Genomic DNA, 23,030 nt, shown 5'->3' on the forward strand with positions numbered 1-23,030 from the left:
AAAAATATGATTTTCAATTTTCGTATCATGAGTACTAAATTAAAGAGGTGTTTTTTCAAGTAATAAAATTCGAAAATATTAACAACACGGAAATCATTAGCTCTACTTAAAGAAATCCCCGGATGTTGCGATAGCAAAACGTCAAATATTTGTCTTAATTTTAACGTGATTTTCATTGCATTAAATTATGGTATGTGTAAATATTGTATGCCGTTATATTATATACACTTATTTGTACTATTTTACAATGTTCTGATAGGTTGACATTTTTGTTATTATCAAAGAACCCACCTAGTCCTAACGCTAGTGTAGCGGTTCTCGTATCGGGTGGCCCAATTGGTAGAGCGTTGGCACGGTAAGCGCGTTGGCACGGTAAGCCGAAGGTTCAAATCCCGGTCGAGGCTGCACATTTTTTCTGAGACTGTTACATTTGGGGGCTTGTCCGGGATGCTCACCCTTGGAGCCCATGCAGGGCGAAGCAGTTTGGCTGGGGTGTGCATCTGAATTTGGTTAACAGTCTGCGGCAGACATTGGCCAGGAGTGCCAATGTCTCGCAATAAGAGGGAAGGTGTGTAGCAGTTCTCGTATCGGGTGGCCTCGGTAGCTCAATTGGTAGAGTGTTGGCACGGTGAGCTGAAGGTCCGAGGTTCGAATCCCGGTCGAGGCTGCACATTTTTCCTGAGACTTTTACAGCTAGAACGACATTTGATCCCAAGACATTTCAATCCCTACAGACAATTCGACCCCAAGTCATTTCAACCACAACTCCAACGACATTTTGATCCCATTCTGTGATATGCATAGTAGGTTAAAAGATGTTACTTTATTTGAAAAATGGTGCATTTATTTAACCCTTTTAGGGATAACCATAAAAGACACTACGTACCGTATACACTATATTAGGCTATAGAATGATGAATACGTGATTGTGTTGATCTTTTCTTTTAATGTGATAGGTTTGGAAAATATTTAATATTAGGATAATTGAGTAAATTAAAACTGCTTAATTACCAAGTGTGCCTTTTAGATAATATTATTGCCTATGTATTTATGTTGTAGGATTAGATCCTAGGAATTCCATTGCATATATAACCGATTATTTTGACAGGAAATAAAATGTTGTCAAGTTCTATTTTATACATTGAATAGATAAAGTATTTGTCCATCTGTTTGTCTCCTTGTCTCTATAAACCCAGAAATTAAATAAAGGTTAACCTTTATTTTAATATCAGTAAGATTTAACCAAAGAGAAATAATACATTGAAATGGTTTAACACACCTAAGTACCATCAAAATACTAAATGTTTCTCAGATGTGCGCATTACTTCTATATCCTAATTAAAAATTCTAATGTCCCTCAACATTCTTGGCAATTTCTTTCATAATACTAACAGCACACGTTCGATATTTCTCACGAAATGACTTAAATATCAACAAAATCGGTACGTGTACAATGTAGATGTATCATTTCCTATTCATGTGACTCTTTTCATTTTTATAAAGCATCAAATGATCAGCAAAAATAAAAGTGGATGCATCTGGAATATATTTGACATACTGAAATTTAAATACAATCGACAAAAATACATAATCACTAAGTTTCTTCTATAAAAGGTAATATTTTCATACTTGCTTAGTATGTTAGTGTTGTGGCATGTGCGGTCCCAATGACATTGTCGGTCAATCAGTAAAATAATTAGATTACTTGGTCATACTTTCGCACCTTTTTACGCCCCTTTTACTGATTACTGATAGTTTATATTTGTCATTATAATGATTAGCTTATTATATTAGGAACCATTATATTAAAGCACGGGTATATGTTTAACTATTTTGAACATCTACATATAATCCATTGATTTATTATTTATAAGCGGACTGAATGCTGTCGAAAATTCTGGTTCTGTTATTAAATTTGTAGCATTTGAATTTTACTTTTGTCTGATAATGTTTTATTGCACATATTATAGAGAATTGTAGCTTGGAAATCTCTTGTCAGTATTTGATATTTTACAATATATTATCTATAACATGTATCATATATATATATATATTATAAGATCTTTTGAAGTTCGTAAAAATATTCTGGAACTAATTCATGTATATTTTCTATGCGTAATATATTGCTGCGCCATAAATATATTGCTGTGCCATATTTCTTGCTTATTATTTTTAAATGGCCAAACGCAAATTGTTTTTGCCAAAAAATTTGAAACTATATATTTAACATGTTGAGAGTAGAGTTAATGAACTGATATAGATATCAATGGATCAGTTTTTAGCTCACCTGAGCAATGCTCAGGTGAGTTTTTCTGATCGCTCGATGTCCGGCGTCCGTCGTCCGTCGTCTGTCAACATTTAGCTTGTGTATGCCATAGAGGCTGTATTTTTCAATTAATCTTCATGAATATTGGTCAGAATGATAACCTTGATGAAATCTAGGCCGAGTTCGAAAATGGGTCATCTCGGGTCAAAAACTAGGTCACTAGGTCAAATCAAAGAAAAACCTTGTGTATGCCATAGAGGCTGTATTTTTCATTTAATCTTCATAAATATTGGTCAGAATGATAACTTTAATGAAATCTTGGCCGAGTTCAAAAATGGGTCATCTCGGGTCAAAAACTAGGTCACTAGGTCAAATCAAAGAAAAACCTTGTGTATGCGATAGAGGCGGTATTTTTCAATTAATCTTCATGAATATTGGTCAGAATGATAATCTTGATGAAATCTAAGCCGAGTTCGAAAGTGGGTCGTCTGGGGTCAAAAACTAGGTCACTAGGTCAAATCAAAGAAAAACCTTGTGTATGCGATAGAGGCTGTATTTTTCAATTAATCTTCGTGAATTTTGGTCAGAATGATTGCCTTGATGAAATCTAGGCCGAATTCGAAAATGGGTCATCTCGGGTCAAAAACTAGGTCACTAGGTCAAATCAAAGAAAAACCTTGTGTATGCGATAAAGGCGGTATTTTACAATTGATCTTCATGAATTTTGGTCAGAGTGATAACTTTGATGAAATCTAGGCCGAGTTCGAAAATGGGTCATCTCGGGTCAAAAACTAGGTCACTAGGTCAAATCAAAGAAAAACCTTGTGTATGCGATAGAGGATGTATTTTTCAATTGATCTTCATGAATATTGGTCAGAATGATAATCTTGATGAAATCTAGGCCGAGTTCGAAAGTGGGTCATCTGGGGTCAAAAACTAGGTCACTAGGTCAAATCAAAGAAAAACCTTGTGTATGCGATAGAGGCTGTATTTTTCAATTGATCTTCATGAATTTTGGTCAGAATGATTGCCTTGATGAAAATTAGGCCGAATTCGAAAATGGGTCATTTCAGGTCAAAAACTAGGTCACTAGGTCAAATCAAAGAAAAACCTTGTGTATGCGATAAAGGCGGTATTTTTCAATTGATCTTCATGAATTTTGGTCAGAATGATTACCTTGATGAAATCTAGGCCGAGTTCGAAAATGGGTCATCTGGGGTCAAAAACTAGGTCACTAGGTCATATCACGTAAAAACCTTGTGTATGCGATAGAGGCTGTATTTTTCAATTGATCTTCATGAATTTTGGTCAGAATGATTACCTTGATGAAATTTAGACCAAGTTCGAAAATGGGTCATCTTGGGTCAAAAACTAGGTCACAAGGTCAAATCAAAGAAAAACCTTGTGTATGCAATAGAGGCGGTATTTTTCAACTGATCTTCATGAAATTTAGCCAGAATGATAACCTTGATAAAATCTAGGCCGAGTTCGAAAGTGGCTCATCTGGGGTCAAAAACTAGGTCACTAGGTCAAATCAAAGAAAAACATTGTGTATGCAATAGAGGATGTATTTTTCAATTGATCTTCATGAAATTTGGTCAGAGTGATTGCCTTGATGAAATCTAGGTCGAATTTGAATATGGGTCATCTGAGGTCAAAAACTAGGTCACTTGGTCAAATCAAAGAAAAAACTTCTGTATGTGATAGAGGCAATATTTTTCAATTGATTTTTATGAAATTTGGTCAGGTTGATTGCCGTAATGAAATCTAGGTCGAATTTGAATATGGGTCATCTGAGGTCAAAAACTAGGTCACTTGGTCAAATCAAAGAAAAAACTTCTGTATGTGATAGAGGCTGTATTTTTCAGTTGATCTTCATGAATTTTGGTCAGAATGATTGCCTTGATAAAATCTAGGTCGAGTTTGAACATGGGTCATCTAGGGTCAAAAACTAGGTCATATCTAAGAAAATGCTTGTTTTATCGCAAGAGACCAATTTTTTGGTCCAATCTTAATGAAAATTGGTCAGAATATTTGTTTCCATGAAATCACTAGGTCAAACATGTTTTACACTGTTATGGAGTGTTTCTTAGGTGAGCGACCTAGGGCCTTCTTGGCCCTCTTGTTATTTAAGGTATTGGACCCCTAATAGTAATGTTTAAAAAATAGCATTTGCTTGGTATATTCTTAAAGTTTCGCATGTTTCGCACTGTGTTGCAAATTCTTTTCACAATATTTAATCTAAAGAATGAAGGCAAAATAGAGAACTTTTACCGCATGTAACTCAATATTTTTAAAGACGTCTAACTCTGCCTCTCCTGATTCAGAGGTAAATTCACTTTGAACAGCAAGAAATCGCTTATAAAATGAAAATTTTCCACTTTTGTACAATACATCCATAATAAGTCTTGAAAGAAGTAAAAACTTACTAGAAAAAAGGAAAATACGGAGAAAAAAAAATTGGTCCCAGTGGGGCTTCAACCTATGCCCCTCTGAAAATTGCAGTCAAAGTAGGTTTATGGTAGGAATTGAATACTCTTCAAAAAGGAGGTACTCTATTAAGGGTCCAATACCTTAAATTCATATCTCGAAGAATGTATGTGTTTTTATTAATACTTTTGTATGATTTTGTTTTGTTTTATTCATTTTTATTTGTTTATGCTGCGCTGCGTAGTTATGACTGTTTCCGGTCAAACTAATCAATCGTAGGCCCAGCGAAATTTGAATTTTGAGACCCGTTGCCAGTTACAGATTGGTGCCTGGATTGATTCCAAAGAATTAGATTCATATTATATAATTAAAAGTATGAAATAGTAACGTTATTCATATATCTCCCTTTTCCGGACTGTCCTAATGAAACCACTTTGATGTTGAAAGATTAAGTCTTTAACAGCCACACAATAGACAATACATGTATTAACGAGAGTTAACACATGCCATTGATTAATTGATAAGGTGTTAAAGGATTAGCTATGCTATGTTACAAACTGTGACTAGCACCTACTCAACCAGGTGTAAACATTTCTGTTGTTAGATTGTTAAATTGAATAAACCATATTTTAGATTAAATCCATAGTTACGAGTATTTAATTGTGTACAATACTAAAAAAATACACTCACAAACAAACAATATATTCTTACATCATTTTATATACATACAGGTATTAAATCATTAATACTAAATGGTCTAACTCAGCAACAGCATTTCCTAAAAAAAGATCTCATCATTATACCCGATCAAAAAGATTCCCTTAATTGTGTTTTAAAGTCATAATTGTCCTAAGAAACTAAGTCAAAGTAATATTGGATCAAAACATAAAAAAATATTTCTGAGGGGGTTGAAATGTCTTTGGGGTTGAAATGTCCAAGGAAATTCAATTTTGGGGTCGAAGTGTCTTGGGGTTGAAATGTCTTGGGGGTCGAACTGTCTAGCATTCGTCCTAACTAATAGGGTCTAGGTTTCGTCATTTTTACAGATATTCTGTAAAGATATGGACAATCCATAAATTTTAAGAATTTTCAGTCTATAAGATTACATTCTACCAATTCAGTTCCTTCTTTATTTTATATAAACAATAAAATATTCAGACCTCATTTCCAGCACTTTGGCAGACTGGGCATCTCCCAATCGGGGTAAATTATCTCGTTCGGGGTAAAACAAGAACAATAGAAAAGTACAAAGAATTAGATTTTTTTCTTTATAGTGCTAACATAAATATTTTTACTAATCATCATTACAAACATGCCTATGTACCATTTTATCAATTTTGCATTTGTTGAAAATTTGAAATTTTTGCAACAAAAATTTGTTAAAAAATTTTCATATTGTCAACTGTTTATATCATACAAAGTTGACCTGAGAATATGAGCATTAGCACTTCCTTAATAAAAAAGTTATCGAATATTTTGTACCTTTCTATTGTTCTTGTTTTACCCTGATCGGGGTATATTACCCCGAACGAGGTAATTTACCCCGATTGGGAGATGTGCCCAGCCTGTTTAGAGCATTTCAATGATATGAAAACCATATATGGTCATTTAGTATGACATGTCTTATCAAAAATAGAAAAATATTGACATGTTATGTTACAGATAAGAAAAATAATCTGTTCTGTTCGTTTGTTTTTTTGGGTTTAACGCTGTTTTTCAACAGTATTTCAGTCATGTAACGGCGAGCAGTTAATCTAACCAGTGTTCCTGGATTCTGTACCAGTACAAACCTATTCTCCACAAGTAACTGCCAACTTCCACACATGAGTTATCAGAGGTGGAAGACGAATGATTTCAGACACAATGTCTTTTATCAAATCATCATGGAGGACATACGCCCCGCCCGGGGATCGAGCTCGTGATCCCGCAATCCATAGACCAACGCTCTGCCTACTGAGCTAAGCGGGCGGGTCTGAGAAACATCACCCTCTAAAAATGCCCCCATGAAAATAGCCATTTAGCAATTACCTGTATGTAGACATTTTCTCAAAGAATAAAATTTATTCCAGGAAATTCACAATGAAAATGGTCTAGATCTTTTCTCAATACAATAAGCAATAAAGCTAAGCCAAAAATATAACTGTCACATCCTCATATATGACTCATTATACCAGATTTCACCAACAGCATGGAACTACATTTTTGACTACTTACAGGATGCTGTAAGGGGAAAGATACTGACAGTGACACTGCAGTCAGAAGCAGTAAATGATGGATCTTGATGAAATATTCAACAGAATGATCCAAAATTGTGCCACTGCCAGCAAACTAAAATTAATCTCTTCCTTCCCTGCTGTTTTCTGTATTTCCTTTGTAATGTTTAATCAAACATGCGCATTATTATGTCTCCCCCAGGAGACATATTGTTTTTGCCCTGTCCATCCGTCCGTCCGTACGTCACACTTCATTTCCGAGCAATAACTGGAGAACCATTTGACCTAGAACCTTCAAACTTCATAGGGTTGTAGGGCTGCTGGAGTAGACGACCCCTATTGTTTTTGGGGTCACTTCATCAAAGGTCAAGGTCACAGGGGCCTGAACATTGAAAACCATTTCCGATCAATAACTAGAGAACCACTTGACGCAGAATGTTGAAACTTCATAGGATGATTGGTCATGAAGAGTAGATGACCCCTATTGATTTTGGGGTCACTCCATCAAAGGTCAAGGTCACAGGGGCCTGAACATTGAAAACCATTTCCGATCAATAACTAGAGAACCACTTGACTCAGAATGTTGAAACTTCATAGGATGATTGGTCATGAAGAGTAGTTGACCCCTATTGATTTTGGGGTCACTCCGTCAAAGGTCAAGGTCACAGGGGCCTGAACATTGAAAACCATTTCCTATCAGTAACTAGAGAACCACCTGACCCAGAATGTTGAAGCTTGATAGGGTGATTGGTCATAAAGAGTAGATGACCCCTAACGATTTTGGGGTCACTCTGTGAAAGGTCAAGGTCACAGGGGCCCGCACATTGAAAACCATTTCCGGTCAGTAACTTGAGAACCACTTGACCCAGAATGATGAAACTTCGTAGGATGATTGGTCATGCAGAGTAAATGAACCCTAACGATTTTAGGGTCACTCTGTTAAAGGTCAAGGCCACAGGGGCCTGAACATGGAAAACCATTTCCAATCAAGAACTTGAGAACCTCTCGACCCAGAATGTTGAAACTTCATAGCATGATTGTTCATGCAGAGTAAATGACCCTTATTGTTTTTGGGGTCACTCCATTAAAGGTCAAGGTCACAGTGGCCTGTTCATGTAAAATCATTTTTTGGAAATAACTTGAGAACCACTTGACCTACAATGTTGAAACTTAATAGGATGATTGGACATGCAGAGTACATGACCCCTATTTATTTTGAGGCCACTTGATCAAAGGTCAGGGTCACAGGAGCCTGAACAGTGACTTGAGAACCACTAGGCCACGAGTGTTGAAATTTAGCGGGATGACTGGACATGCCAAGTAGATGATCCCTATTGCAGCCAACCATCAGTGTCTCTTTGACTTTCGCTCCTGACCCCTATTGACTTCTTGCCTATAGGACTTTGCATTGGGGGAGACATGCGCTTTTTTACAAAAGCATTTTCTAGTTCAAGATTACTTTTTAGCTCACCTGTCACATAGTGACAAGGTGAGCTTTTGTGATCGTGCAGCGTCCGTCGTCCGTGCGTGCGTGTGTAAACTTTTGCTTGTGACCACTCTAGAGGTCACATTTTTCATGGGATCTTTATGAAAGTTGGTCAGAATGTTCACCTTGATGATATCTAGGTCAAGTTTGAAAGTTGATCACGTGCGGTCAAAAACTAAGTCAGTAGGTCTAAAAATAGAAAAACCTTGTGACCTCTCTAGAGGCCATGTATTTCAAAGATCTTCATGAAAATTGGTCAGAAAGTTCACCTTGATGATATCTAGGTCAAGTTCGAAACTGGGTCATGTGCCGTCAAAAACTAGGTCAGTAGGTCAAATAATAGAAAAACCTTGTGACCTCTCTAAAGGCCATATTTTTCATGGGATCTGTATGAAAGTTGGTCTGAATGTTCATCTTGATGATATCTAGGTCAAGTTCGAAACTGGGTCACGTCCGGTCAAAGACGAGGTCAGTAGGTCTAAAAATAGGAAAACCTTGTGACCTCTCTAGAGGCCATACCCTTGAATGGATCTTCATGAAAATTGGTCAGAATGTTCAACTTGATGATATCTAGGTCAAGTTTGAAACTGGGTCGCGTGCCGTCAAAAACTAGGTCGGTAGGTCAAATAATAAAAAAACCTTGTGACCTCTCTAAAAGGCCATGCTTTTCATGGGATCTGTATGAAAGTTGGTCTGAATGTTCATCTTGATGATTTCTAGGTCAAGTTTGAAACTGGGTCAACTGCGGTCAAAAACTAGGTCAGTAGGTCTAAAATTAGAAAAATCTTTTGACCTCTCTAGAGGCCAGATTTTTCAATGGATCTTCATGAAAATTGGTCAGAATTTTTATCTTGATGATATCTAGGTCAAGTTCAAAACTGGGTCACATGAGCTAAAAAACTAGGTCACTTTGTCAAATAATAGAAAAAAACGATGTCATACTCAAAACTGGGTAATGTGGGAACAGGTGAGCGATTCAGGACCATCATGGTCCTCTTGTTTCCAAAACTGATATGTTTACAGGACATCATAAATTATCTTAAGTTAAGACTTATAGCAAGTGCATTGCAATTGTTTTGTATTAATTAGATGGAAATTTCAAATTTTCCGTAATTTTAAGTAAGTCAATAAAAACGTCATGCCAAATGTGATCAGTCTGACAAAGACATTCATAGTTCTACTACCTTTCATAATTGCAAAATGTTCAGCTACATATCAGATAAAAGCTGTCAGAGTTGAAATTTGAAAATCCTTTAAAAAAGTTCTCATTACTTATATTTACACAAACAGATCAACCCAAGAAACAAGGTTTATGATACAGCAACCATTGTACACACAATGTTTCAAGATGTCATTGTTTGAAATACTGTCTTAAGTTTATACTTTTTATAACAGGGTGAGAGAAAAGGTGTCAACAAGTATTACCCACCAGACTGGGATCCGTCAAAAGGTTCTATCAATCAATATGTCGGCCAGCATCCACTTCGTGACAGGGCGAGGAAACTTGGTCAAGGAATACTCATCATCAGGTAAATATATAATGTTCTTACGCTGATTGTCAGCAAACTGATTGTCATAGCCTATTAATTTGTTAAACATTAAGATGCTCATGTGAATTATGAACAGCTAAAAGTTTACTACCACCTTCAGTGCAGGTTTAGAAAAGTATGCAGGCATTTATATTAGAAATGTTAAAGTTTTTTTCTTTCAATAACACCTATACAATGTTCTTTTCTATTTCTTCTTAAAGAATTACCTCACAAATAATGACTTCCAGATTCATTCTGGACTGTTTTATGCATTAACTGTTGCTATTAACACCAATTTTTTCCTGTAGTCTTGAGATTTGTTACAGTTATTTTTTGTAAAAAGATTGAAATTCTGATAGTGGAGAAAAAATCACATGCAATACTGAAGGTTGAATAATTCTTTCATCACTTTTACTTCATGGCTAATATACAACTGGCATATTTGCATTGCTAAGCATCCATACTTTGTGGTTGTTTATATTTCTTGAGTTAATTCTTCTTACTTCAAATATTCAAAAGTGTTTTGGAGCCTCATGTGGCTCTGTTTTCAAGTCTAAGCAAAAGCAAAATAATCTGAATTATCACAGACTATACAGCTGCTAAAGTCAGCATTTTTCCTGCGTAGGTTTGAGATGCCTTACAACATCTGGTGTGGTGGATGTAACAGCCATATTGGAATGGGTGTGCGATATAACGCAGAGAAGACTAAGACGGGGATGTACTACACAACACCGATATACAAATTCCGCATGAAATGTCATCTGTGTGATAACCATTTTGAGATACAGACAGATCCTAAGGTAGATTTCACTCCAGCTGTTTGATCCAACAAACCCATATTTGTAATCTAATGATATGAGCTGCACCATGAGAAAACCAACATAGTGTATTTGTGACCAGCATGGATCCAGACAAGCCTGCTCATCCGTGCAGTCTGGTCAGGATCCATGCTGTTCGCTTTCAAAGCCTATTGCAGTTAGAGAAACAAGTATTTCATCCATGCCACAATCAAATGAGAATGAAGTTAATACTTGCTTAATTAAACCTAGTTCATTATAAAATCTCATTCAAAATAACTACGAATTATTGTATTATTGAAATTTTGCTGAAGTAACTTGCATGTAGAAGACACTGAAAAAGTATTTTACAGACAGATAAGCTATAAAAAAAATATTCAACATTATTTTATATAATGAGTACTAAAGTCACTATTAGTGTTAAAATATCAGACATACAATCATGTTATCATCATTGTATAAACTGAAGCAGCAGCTCTGTATTTACATTATTGTTTGAACATCTTTAGAATCATGACTATGTGGTCCTGGAAGGAGCAAGACGCAAAGAACAGAGATGGGACCCTAAAGAAAATGAACAGATTGTTACTGAAGGTAACTGTTAATTCAATAATTTTAGTGCTGTTACTTTTTCTTGTGAACTGAAAGGTGGTAAAAGAGAAAGTCCAAACTATAAAAATTGGTCTAGCAAAACATAGAGCACGCTATCCAAATATTTTCTTTGCCAAATTTTCTTGGTATTCTCAAATTTTGAAATACCAGGATTTGATAAAGTTTTACATTGTAGAAAAAATGAAATGATCAGATCATGCAGAACTATCCTTATAGCTTGTAAATATTTTCATTTTTTTACAGTTCATTGAAGGATGTTACTGCTAGCAAAAGTTTTATTTTTGCCCTTAAAGTGTGAAGTATTATTGGATCACCGTTGGCAGATGGCATCCACAAAAATTGTCAACTCTTAATCTGTCACCTATCTTAAGCTGATCCATTGCTTTATTTAGTGATGTTACATTGAAGAATCTTTATTTTGAAACAAAAATTTATCACAGATAAAGCAGTTCAGAAGAAGATGGTTACAGATGCTATGTTTAAGTTGGAGCATGGATCAGATGACATACAAAAGGGGAAAAAGGCCATTTCAAACCTTGGATCTCTCGAAGTGCGCCGTGATGAGTGGAAAGATGACTACATGCTTAACAAACTGGCCAGGCAAAAATTTAGGGTAAGAACCTGCAGAATTGATAAAAAATCTTTGATTTTCATTGTGTGTTTCTGATGTGGAGAAGTTGTCAATTTCTGGTTAAGATCATGTTTATAGTAGTAGTCAGATGCTTAGATAGTTTACAACAACGGCTAATGTCCTTACGGTTCAAAACTACACATTTGAACACTGAACTGTGGCAAATCAAACGATAAACAACATGGTAACCTTGATTATTTGATATGTAAAATAATTCTATCTGTCAGAATATGTTAAATATTAATTTTCTAAACTTAATCATTTACAGGATGAAAAGAAAGCAATTAAAGCAGAAGCAGAGAGTGACAGTGCCTTGTTGGTGAAATCATCTTTAGATATACCTCTACAGAAAGAGACTGAAGAGGATGTCAAGCTTGCTGGACTGATCAAATACAGAGCTCTTGAATGTATGTAACAAAAATGTTCTTTTAAAGGTTGATTGTCAGGTATATTTAGATCCATGTCATGTTTATAGGTAGGAAGTAGAAAGAATAATATATCAGATTCATTCAATTTTTCGTTACTATATGGAACTTCTTTTGGCTTTATGAATTTATTTGATGTGTTGTGTCGCTTGAACTATTTCTAAATATATTAACTTTATTCCTCTACAACTGGGTCGGTATGTCTTACATTCTCTTCTGCTGTGGTGGGTTATCATTAAACAAAGCGATCAAACTGGCGTGCAGAAAGACCATAGTACTACCAAGGTCCTACCCTGAAGGGACAGCTGCTTTGCAAGAACACTGAACACGTATTTAGATTAGAGGCGAGAATATAAAGACAATACTTTGTAAAGTTTTCAAATTTCCATTTATTTAAGAAACAGTTTTCTGCTCTTTTTTTAGCATATGATGAGAAACAATCTCAGAAAAGGAAAGAGATAGAGAGTAGACCATTGTTCCAGACATCAAATAAAATTGCCAAGATTGAAGACAATTCTCCTGAGAACAAGAAGCTAGACATCATCAAAAAACATCTTAGAAATGTGAAAACAAATAACCAGACCAATCCCTTTGATAGGACTAAAATGAACACTCTGGGATCTACCATAAGTAAACAGTCTTTAGGTATAAGAAGAAAAAGTCTTCCAGAGATTGGAAATCTGGTCTCAAAGCCTGTTAAAGAAGAAGAACATTTGTGTAATGAAAATGGCAAGAACCATAGCGAAGAGATCTGTGATAATTTGTTACATAATGGAAGTGATAAAAGCAAGGAGAGTGAAGAAAACTCAGAAATTTCAGAAAACAGTCAAAAAGATCAAACATACAAATACTTAGCTTGTAATTCATGTGGTAAACCTTTTAGCAAACCAGAAGGTGTTAGGCAAGAAAACACTACATCAGCATCATGTGCTTGTGAGAATGACAGTAAATTAAGGACAGAAACTACTTGTGCAAGTGATATTTCTATCGTTCCTAAAGATGGAAGTGTTTCTGTTGAAAGTGAAGCTTCCAGTAATAAAAATACATTGTCAGCATCTGTAGAGAATATTGAGATGAAATCTCATAGCTATAGTTCAAGTAATCAGAAAGACTTTAAAAAGTCTGCTCTGGGACTAGTTTGTTCCTACTCTGATACGGATTCAGATTCCTAGGTGATAAGTCAGTAGATGACTTCTAATGTTTTGTTCCTTGTTGGGGGTGGGAACATCATCTGGTCAGAGGTCAAGGCCACAGCATATTGGTCAAGAAAATTACTTACCTAGTTTCCACTGACAGGATGAGTAAGTTTAACAAACAGCGCTTGTTAACTTAAGAGAATGTAGATATTTTTCATGCCACCTTTTTCAAGAAAGAATGTTGCCACTTACTTGCAGAGAATAATTGTAAAAAAATCAGTAGAGCTTTTAGGTCATCTTACAGCATATTCTACAAATGAAATAGTCAAGATTGAAAATGTTCTTACAAGCAAAGTAGTTGTAATTGTTAGAGCCATATTCATGTTTTGAGGAGTCATGTCCATTGACAGAACCATTGTCTGATATTACTGTGATATGTAAGTCTTGAAATAGTTTGTTTCTGAAGAAGTTTTTTGTTTTATTAAAATGTTTACTACAAATCTACAAATGATATTTCTTCTAATTAATCATGTCTCCCCCCCCCCCCCCCCCCCCCCCCCCCCCCCTCTGTGGGAGACATATTGTTTTTGCCCTGTTCGTCCGTCTGTCCGCCCATCCGTCCATACGTCACACTTCATTTCCGATCTGTAACTGGAGAACCATTTGATCTAGAACCTTCAAACTTCATAGGGTTGTAGGGCTGCTGGAGTAGAAGACCTCTATTGTTTTTGGGGTCACTCCGTCAAAGGTCAAGGTCACAGGGGCCTGAACATTGAAAACCATTTCCGATCAATTACTAGAGAACCACTTGACCCAGAATGTTGAAACTTCATAAGATGATTGTTCATGCAGAGTAGATGACCCCTATTGATTTTAGGGTCACTCCTTCAAAGGTCAAGGTCACCGGGGCCTGAACATTGAAAACCATTTCTGATCAATAACTTGAGTACCACTTGACCCAGAATGTTGAAACTTCATAGGTTGATTGATCATGCAGAGTAGATGACCCCTATTGATTTTGGGGTCACTCCGTCAAAGGTCAAGGTCACAGGGGCCTGAACATTGAAAACCGTTTCCGGTCAGTATTTTGAGAACCATTAGACCTAGGATGTTGAAACTTAATGGGATGATTGTTCATGCAGAGTAGATGACTCCTATCGATTTTGGGGTCACTCTGTTAAAGGTCAAGGTCACAGGGGCCTGAACATTGAAAACCATTTCCATCAATAACTTGAGTACCACTTGACCCAGAATGTTGAAACTTCATAGAATGATTGGTCATGCTGAGTAGATGACCCCTAGTGATTTTGGGGTCACTCTATTAAAGGTCAAGGTCACAGGGGCCTGAACATTGAAAACCGTTTCCGTTCAGTAACTCGAGAACCACTTGACCTAAAATGTTGAAACTTAATGGGATGATTGTTCACGCAGAGTAGATGACCCCTATCGATTTTGGGGTCACTCTGTTAAAGGTCAAGGTCACAGGGGCCTGAACATGGAAAACCGTTTCCGATCAATAACTTGAGAACCCCTTGACCCAGAATGTTCAAACTTCATAGGATAATTGGACATGCAGAGTAAATGACCCCAATTAATTTTGGGGTCACTCTGTTAAAGGTCAAGGTCACAGGGGCCTGAACATTGAAAACCGTTTCCGGTCAGTATTTTGAGAACCATTAGACCTAGGATGTTGAAACTTAATGGGATGATTGTTCATGCAGAGTAGATGACTCCTATTGATTTTGGGGTCACTCTGTTAAAGGTCAAGGTCACAGGGGCCTGAACATGGAAAACCATTTCCATTAATAACTTGAGAACCTTTTGATCCAGAATGTTGAAACTTCATAGGATGATTGAATATGCAGAGTAGATGACCCCTATCGATTTTGGGGTCACTCTGTTAAAGTTCAAGGTCACAGGAGCCTGAACAGGGAAAACAATATCCGATCAATAACTTGAGAACCACTTGAAGCAGAATGTTGAAACTTCATAGGATGATTGAACATGCAGAGTAGATGACCCCTATTGATTTATGGGTCAGTCTATTAAAGATCAAGGTCACAGGGGCCTGGTCATGTAAAATCATTTCTGGAAAATAACTTGAGAACCACTTGACCTAGAATGTTGAAACTTAATAGGATGATTGGACATGCAGAGTAGATGACCCCTATTTATTCTGGGATCACTTGATGAAAGGTCAAGGTCACAGGAACCTGAACAGTGACTTGAGAACTGCTAGGCCAGGAGTGTTGAAACTTAGCGGGATTACTGGACATGCCAAGTAGATGATCCCTATTGCAGCCAACCATCAGTGTCTCTTTGACTTTCGCTCCTGACCCCTATTGACTTCTTGCCTATAGGACTTTGCATTGGGGGAGACATGCACTTTTTTACAAAAGCAATTTCTAGTTATTCCTCTTTTGATAAAAATACACTGAACATATTCTTCCTTTTCAACCCCCAGTTGGATAAGGTTTAGATGAACAGTATACGGATCTTAACCCTTTCCATGCTGGATATGACTGGTTTTGCCTTTGCAACCAGTGTAGATCAGTGTACTGTCCAAATTGAAAGATGGACAAGTTCATTTTAGAAATTTAGCATGGTAAGGGTTAATTGACATTTTTCCTTACATGTGTAACAGATCATGTCACCAGTCAAGTCACACAACTACCAACTGCTTTCGTTAAGGAAGTTATTTAATTGTCTAAAACAAATAAATAATTTCAGGAATTTCGTAAACATCAGATGCTGCAGTTTCAATACATTATTGAGATTTGTGGTAAACCAAAATAAGAACTTTCTACAGAGAGTTTTCACCAGATATTGAATGTGCAGTGCAGCTTGACGAAATATAGTATACAAGATTTTCATCATAGCTCCAACGTCAGGTCATATTGTAAGCTCTTTGCTCAATAATAATGCTATAATTAGTTCTTTGTCTGAATGTAAGGTTATTATTGTTTCATTGATAAGAGTGCGAGGCTATTACTCATTCTATACCAACAGAGAAAGGCTATATAGTTCTTTGCAAAGAGTGTAAGACTATTATCATGTTATCTTTGCCGATACAATAAGGCTATTTACTTCTTTGCAAAGAGTGTTGGGGTATTATATATTCTTTGCCAGTAGAGTATGGCTTTGTAGTGCTTTGCAGAGTGCTAGGCTATTATTAGTTCTTTGTTAACAGAGTAATGCTGTTTAGTTCTTTGCAAAGAGTGTAAGGCTATTATTAGGTTTGTGCCAATAGAGTAAGGCTATTTAGTTCTTTGCATAGAGTATAAGGCTATAATTAGTTCTTTGCAAAATGTGTAAGGCTGCAAAGTGTGCAAGGCTATTTTGTGGTTGTTTTTTTTTTGCAAAACATGGTTAGGCAATTTTTAGTTCTTTGCCAATAAAGTAAGGCTATTGACTTCTTTGCAAAGAGTGTAAGGCTAGCCAAGTGTATAAGGCCATTTATAAGGCTATTATTAGTTCTATGCCAGTAATTTAAGGACATTTTGTTCTTTGCCAACAGAGTAATGCTATTTTGTTCTTTGCAAAGAGTGTAAGGCTATTATTAGTTCTTTGCCAAATATAGTAAGGTTATTTAGTTCTTTGAAAAGAGTGTAAGGCTGCAAAGTGTGCAAGGCTATTTTGTGGGTTTTTTTTGCAAAAAAACTGGTTAGGCAGTTTTTAGTTCTTTGCCAATAAAGTAAGGCTACTGACTTCTTTGCAAAAAGTGAAAGGCTAGCCAAGTGTATAAGGCCATTTTAAGGCTATCATTAGTTCTGTGCCATTCTGTTCTTTGCAAAGAGTGTAAGGCTATCTTTACTTCTTTACCAAGGGTATAAGGCCATTTATAAGGCTATTATTGGTTCTATGCCCGTAATTTAAGGACAAATTGTTCTTTGCAAAGAGTGTAAGGCTATTATTAGTTCTTTGCCAACAGGGTAAGGCTATTTAGTTCTTTGCAAAGAGTATAAGGCTATCATTAGTTCTTTGCCAACAGAGTAAGGCTATTTAGTTCTCTGCAAAGAGTGTAAGGCTATTATTATTTTTATGGCAATAGAGTAAGGCTATTTTTCTTTGCTATTATCTTTGCCAATAGAGTAAGGCAGTTGAGTTCTAGGTGATTATAAGTTCTTTACCAATAGAATAAGGCTAGTCATTTCTTTACAAAGAACGTAAAGTTTTTATTAGTTCTTTGTCAAGTGTTTCAAGCTATTAAGTTGCAAAGTGTGAGGCTATTAAAGTTCTCTGCCAATAGAGTAAGGCTATTTAGGTCTTTGCAAAGAGTGTTGTGCAGTTATTAGTTTGTTGCCAATAGAGTAAGGCTATTTAGTTCCTTGCAAAGAGTTAGTCTATTGATAGTTCTTGCCAAGTGTGTAAGGCTGTTATTAGTTTTTCTGCTGGAAATTTAAGGCTTTGCTGAGTATGTAAGGTTACTGTTCCGTCGAGTGTGGGTTTTACATGTATACTTTGTTTCCAGGCTTGTAGTTCTTTTGAAAGAGTCTTGAAAATGCTTAGCACAAACTTTAACCCTAACAGTATTGTGTACAGGAAGCACCCATACCTGTATCCACACTTGCAATTTCATCTGTATGCCCCTTCTGCCAAAGAGGAAGGAGGCATGCTGTATTAAACTGTCTGTACTTCAGTCCATCAATCCATCTGTCAGTTCATCTTTTAGTCTGTGTGTCAGACATTTCTTGTTTACTCACCTACAGTTTCTATCATGTTCCAAATGAAACTTTGTATAAATCATCAACATGAAGCGACCGCCTGCTTAGCTCAATAGGGAGAGCGCAGATCTACGGATCGCAGGGTTGCGAGTTTGAGCCCTGGGCGAGGCGTAGGTTCTCCGTGACGATTTGATAAAAGACATTGTGTCTGAAATCATTCGTCCTCCACCTCTGATTCATGTGGGGAAGTTGGCAGTTACTTGCGGAGAACATGTTTATGCTGGTACAGAATCCAGGAACACTGGTTAGGTTAACTGCCCGCCGTTACATAACTGAAATGCTGTTGAAAACGGCGTTAAACACAAAACAACCAACCAACCATCAACATGAAGCTGATAATTGCATATTGATGAACTTTTCATGTTCATTTATTTTTTCTCGAGTCCTGACCCGTTTTGACTTAGACGTATTGTAACTATACCCGTACATTGTGTACTCAGCTCCTCATACAGTTTCCGTCCGTTTATACGAAAGCTGGTATACATCCACCTGAAGTGAACATGGTTAGTACAAAGTCTGTTTAACTTCTTTCAAAAATCATCTATCGATTGGTTAACAATGATGGCAATGAATTATTTTACTAATTACACCAATTATTTAATTAGTGTGCTTTTTGAATGAATTAATGCAACTTGTAAAATTAAATATTTGAATGAAATTTAATGTGTCCAAATTAACTTATTTTTAATTTCATTTCATTTTAAAATTCTCAAGTGAAACCTCTCTTCAATTTAACCAGTGCTGTCTGAATATTTCAAAAACAGTTATAAAATAATGAGAGGTTCAAATATTTACTTTTTTTGTTTATTTTGTGTACGAAGCTTTTGATTTATAGCTGGAGAGCATTTTTAAGCTCACTACAGAGGTGTTCTGGCATGCCAGACAATATTTTCCCTTTTTTTTTGTCAGTGTCAGAACAACTTGTCTTACACCCTCTTGGTGTGAGATGACTCTCGTGTTGTAATATAAAAATAGTGCAATCAGGATCCTAAAATTTGGAGAAAACGTACATAATATAACGATGTACAGTGTCCTAGGAAACTGCATGATACAAGCTACAGTATGATATCTTTCACTTGTATACTTCCACTAACAAGGCGCATGACAGAAGCATGCTCCATAGAAGAATAGGCACACGGGTTAAATGACGTATTCATCTTTATCGTAAAGTAAGATAGTGCGTGGTCATCTTTTCTGGGAACATCTTAGTATCACGTGCAAAGAAGAATTCTGGGTCCCGAATTTTGTTAAAAGAGACCGCTACGCACCCCTCCTGGAGTAATTTGGCAATTTTCTGGGTCTCAAAATTTGAACAAAACACGCTGCTTTTACCTATATCCTAGAGAAATATAGATATTTCTGTTGTTGCCTTTCATCGCCTATTCTGTCGGTATACAGCAAAGTGTCTTAGTGCTTGGTTGTCGGGTACCATGCTTGCATCAGTTACAAACAAAAAAATCAAGATCCAAAAGTATGGTGGAAAGCCAGTATTGTGTACATATGTGCAGTATTACCTTTCAAAAACTTCGTTGGAAAGCGTCGTTGGAAAGTACATGTAACAACATACACTATGATATCTTTCAATTGTTTTACCAATGACAAGGCCCAGGAAAGCCATGTGTGCTTATAAAAAACTACAAACACGGATGAAAATTCACTGAAGAAAACTGACAATCTAAAGACATGCGTTTTCTGTTGTATCGTAAACTAAGCAAGACCTTGGTCATTCGAGAACGTCAATTGCAAGTTTGGAATAAGGTCAAAACACTTTTATACGTGCCCCCTCCTAGAAATATGACGGTTTCTAAGTGTCATTTCTACCGATTCTGTCGATATACTGGAAAGTTTGTTAATGTTCGATCTCATGAAGCGTTTCATGAAGATCCAGCTAAAGGTTACTGAAATACAGTCATTAAATCCCTATTTTTTACCACATTAAAGGGAAAACTCTTCTTTCACTGGGTCAAGTGGGGTTCTAATCAATAATTTTTTGTGGCTAGGTAATTCTAGGTTAAATGCTTTTTGAATAATAAACATTTTCAATTTTGGACGGACGGACGAACAGCCAGACAGATAACGTCAAAACAATATCCCGCTTTCTTCTGCGGGGGATAATAATAGGAGAGAAATAAACACAAGATTGTTTATAGGTAGTATCCCGTTACAGGCTTGTAATTAGGTTTGCTTTTTCTCCCCTTTTTGGGCTGACAAAAATTTTAAAGGAATAAAACCTAACCAGGAGTTTAAGGAGCAAGGAGGGGGCGGAGGAGAGAGAGAGAAAAAAAGTTTTTCTCCCGTTTTTATTCACAGAAACTTGGAAGGTAGTAAAGCTTATTAGAGGCGGGGTACTAATAGCCAACTAGTTCGTATTCCCTCCCTGCTTGTGTACAAAAACTTGAAAATGTTGTATGTGTGGGTGGAGGTGGGGGGGGGGGGGTGGGGGTAAAAATCGGGGAGAAAAAATCTACCGGTTAGATTGTTCTCTGCTTTTGTTTAAAGGAACTTGGAAGAAAAAAGTAAGGGGAAAAACAACTGTTTTTTTCTCTCCCTTTATTTGTACAAAAAGGAAAATGGTGTGTTGGGGCCGGCGTTTTAAAACAGGGGTAGGAAAAAATCAGCTGTTTTCTTTTTATTTCTTTTCTGTTAACTTTGCTGGTGGGAGTTGAGGATGGACATTAGGGTCAGCTTGTCAGTGTTCCTTCCATTGTTTAGGTACAGAAACTAATGATAGGGGAATAATTAAGCAGGGAAGGGAAACAACTGGTTAGTTCTGTCTTTCCTTTTTGTGAAAGGGCAATAAAGGCTGAAAATCTAAAGACTTGAAGGTGGGGGGTAGAAAACACAACTGGTCAGTCTTTTTCTTTCAGTGGGGGTGACTAACTTTGCGAAGGGCGGGGCCTGCCTGGTTCATTTTTCCTCGGGGTGTGGTGGACTGACTTGGAAAAGCTGACAGTTACTCTCCTAGAATTCTGTGTCCGATATGTTTTCTCGTGTTATGCCTCTTTTTGTAAAGTATTATTCTATCTAACATTTTCATGGGACATGTATTGTACAATGTTGGCATCTTTCTCCTGCATAATGCCTTTGATTGATATTCCATAACAGATTTATTATGTCTCCCCCAGGAGACATATTGTTTTTGCCCTGTCCGTCCGTCCGTCCGTCCGTCCGTACGTCACACTTCATTTCCGAGCAATAACTGGAGAACCATTTGACCTAGAACCTTCAAACTTCATAGGGTTGTAGGGCTGCTGGAGTAGACGACCCCTATTGTTTTTGGGGTCACTCCGTCAAAGGTCAAGGTCACAGGGGCCTGAACATTGAAAACCATTCCCGATCAATAACTAGAGAACCACTTGACCCAGAATGTTGAAACTTCATAAGATGATTGTTCATGAAGAGTAGATGACCCCTATTGATTTTGGGGTCACTCCGTCAAAGGTCAAGGTCACCGGGGCCTGAACATTGAAAACCATTTCCGATCAATAACTAGAGAACCACTTGACCCAGAATGTTGAAACTTCATAGGATGATTGTACATGCAAAGTAGATGACCCCTAACGATTTTGGGGTCACTCTGTGAAAGGTCAAGGTCACAGGAGCCTGAGCATAGAAAACAATTTCCGGTCAGTAACTTGAGAACCACTTGACCCAGAATGATGAAACTTCATAGGATGATTGGTCATGCAAAGTAGATGACCCCTAACGATTTTAGGGTCACTCTGTTAAAGGTCAAGGCCACAGGGGCCTGAACATGGAAAACCATTTCCAATCAATAACTTGAGAACCTCTCGACCCAGAACGTTGAAACTTCATAGGATGATTGTTCATGCAGAGTAAATTACCCCTATTGTTTTTGGGGTCATTCCGTTAAAGGTCAAGGTCCAAGGGGCCTGAACATTGATAACCAGTTCCGATCAATAACTTGAGAACCACTTGACCCAGAATGTTGAAACTTCATAGGATGATTGAACATGCAGAGTAGATGACCGCTATTGATTTTGGGGAAATTTTATTAAAGGTCAAGGTCACAGTGGCCTGTTCATGTAAAATCCTTTTTTGGAAATAACTTCGGAACCACTTGACCTACAATGTTGAAACTTAATAGGATAATTGGATATGCAGAGTAGATGACCCCTATTTATTTTGAGGTCATTTGATCAAAGGTCAAGGTCACAGGAGCCTGAACAGTGACTTGAGAACCACTAGGCCAAGAGTGTTGAAATTTAGCGGGATGACTGGACATGCCAAGTAGATGATCCCTATTGCAGCCAACCATCAGTGTCTCTTTGACTTTCGCTCCTGACCCCTATTGACTTCTTGCCTATAGGACTTTGCATTGGGGGAGACATGCGCATTTTTACAAAAGCATTTTCTAGTTCTTCTAGGTGTTTTTCACACTTTGAGGCATAAGTGTAAAAATGACATTTTAAAATAGTATTTACCCTCCCCCCTCCCCGTACCGCGCCACACTTGAACAACAAAAAGTCCATGTTTGCATTAAAAATAAAGACGAAAATTAATGCTAGGATGTTTGGTCAGTTTGAAAATATGGTTCGGCACCATTCTTTGTTGCTATGGCTACATTACAGGATAGGCTACTGATGTAATTCTTCTAAAACACATTCTGTTGTACACGTGGACAAATAACCAAAACAAACACATGTATTTGATTACAGTGGTGTTTTATTTCCCGAAATGTGAATTGACATAAACTAAGCATAACTTTCATCACATATTCTCGTACTTGATATTCCATTCTATAAAGGAAGAGCCAAATA

General features: G+C 36.9%; 1 protein-coding gene across 1 annotated transcript; it reads left to right on the forward strand.

Moving 5' to 3' along the window:
• Nucleotides 1–87: 87 nt before the first annotated feature.
• On the forward strand, nucleotides 88–13,943 carry LOC123525073 (coiled-coil domain-containing protein 130 homolog). Its single transcript, XM_045303791.2, has 7 exons — nucleotides 88–190; nucleotides 9,791–9,924; nucleotides 10,550–10,724; nucleotides 11,231–11,315; nucleotides 11,774–11,946; nucleotides 12,233–12,371; nucleotides 12,813–13,943. The coding sequence occupies exons 1-7, from the start codon at nucleotides 188–190 to the stop codon at nucleotides 13,559–13,561; spliced, it is 1,458 nt and encodes a 485-aa protein (XP_045159726.2). The 5' UTR covers nucleotides 88–187; the 3' UTR covers nucleotides 13,562–13,943.
• The last annotated feature ends 9,087 nt before the right edge of the window (nucleotides 13,944–23,030 follow it).

Source organism: Mercenaria mercenaria, chromosome 3, assembly GCF_021730395.1.
Source record: "Mercenaria mercenaria strain notata chromosome 3, MADL_Memer_1, whole genome shotgun sequence".
Lineage (NCBI taxonomy): Eukaryota > Metazoa > Mollusca > Bivalvia > Venerida > Veneridae > Mercenaria > Mercenaria mercenaria.

Coding starts and splice junctions, on each gene's coding strand:
- LOC123525073 (XM_045303791.2), top strand. Junction 9,925..10,549: donor CAAGGAATACTCATCATCAG/GTAAATATATAA, acceptor TTTCCTGCGTAG/GTTTGAGATGCCTTACAACA. Junction 10,725..11,230: donor AGATACAGACAGATCCTAAG/GTAGATTTCACT, acceptor GAACATCTTTAG/AATCATGACTATGTGGTCCT.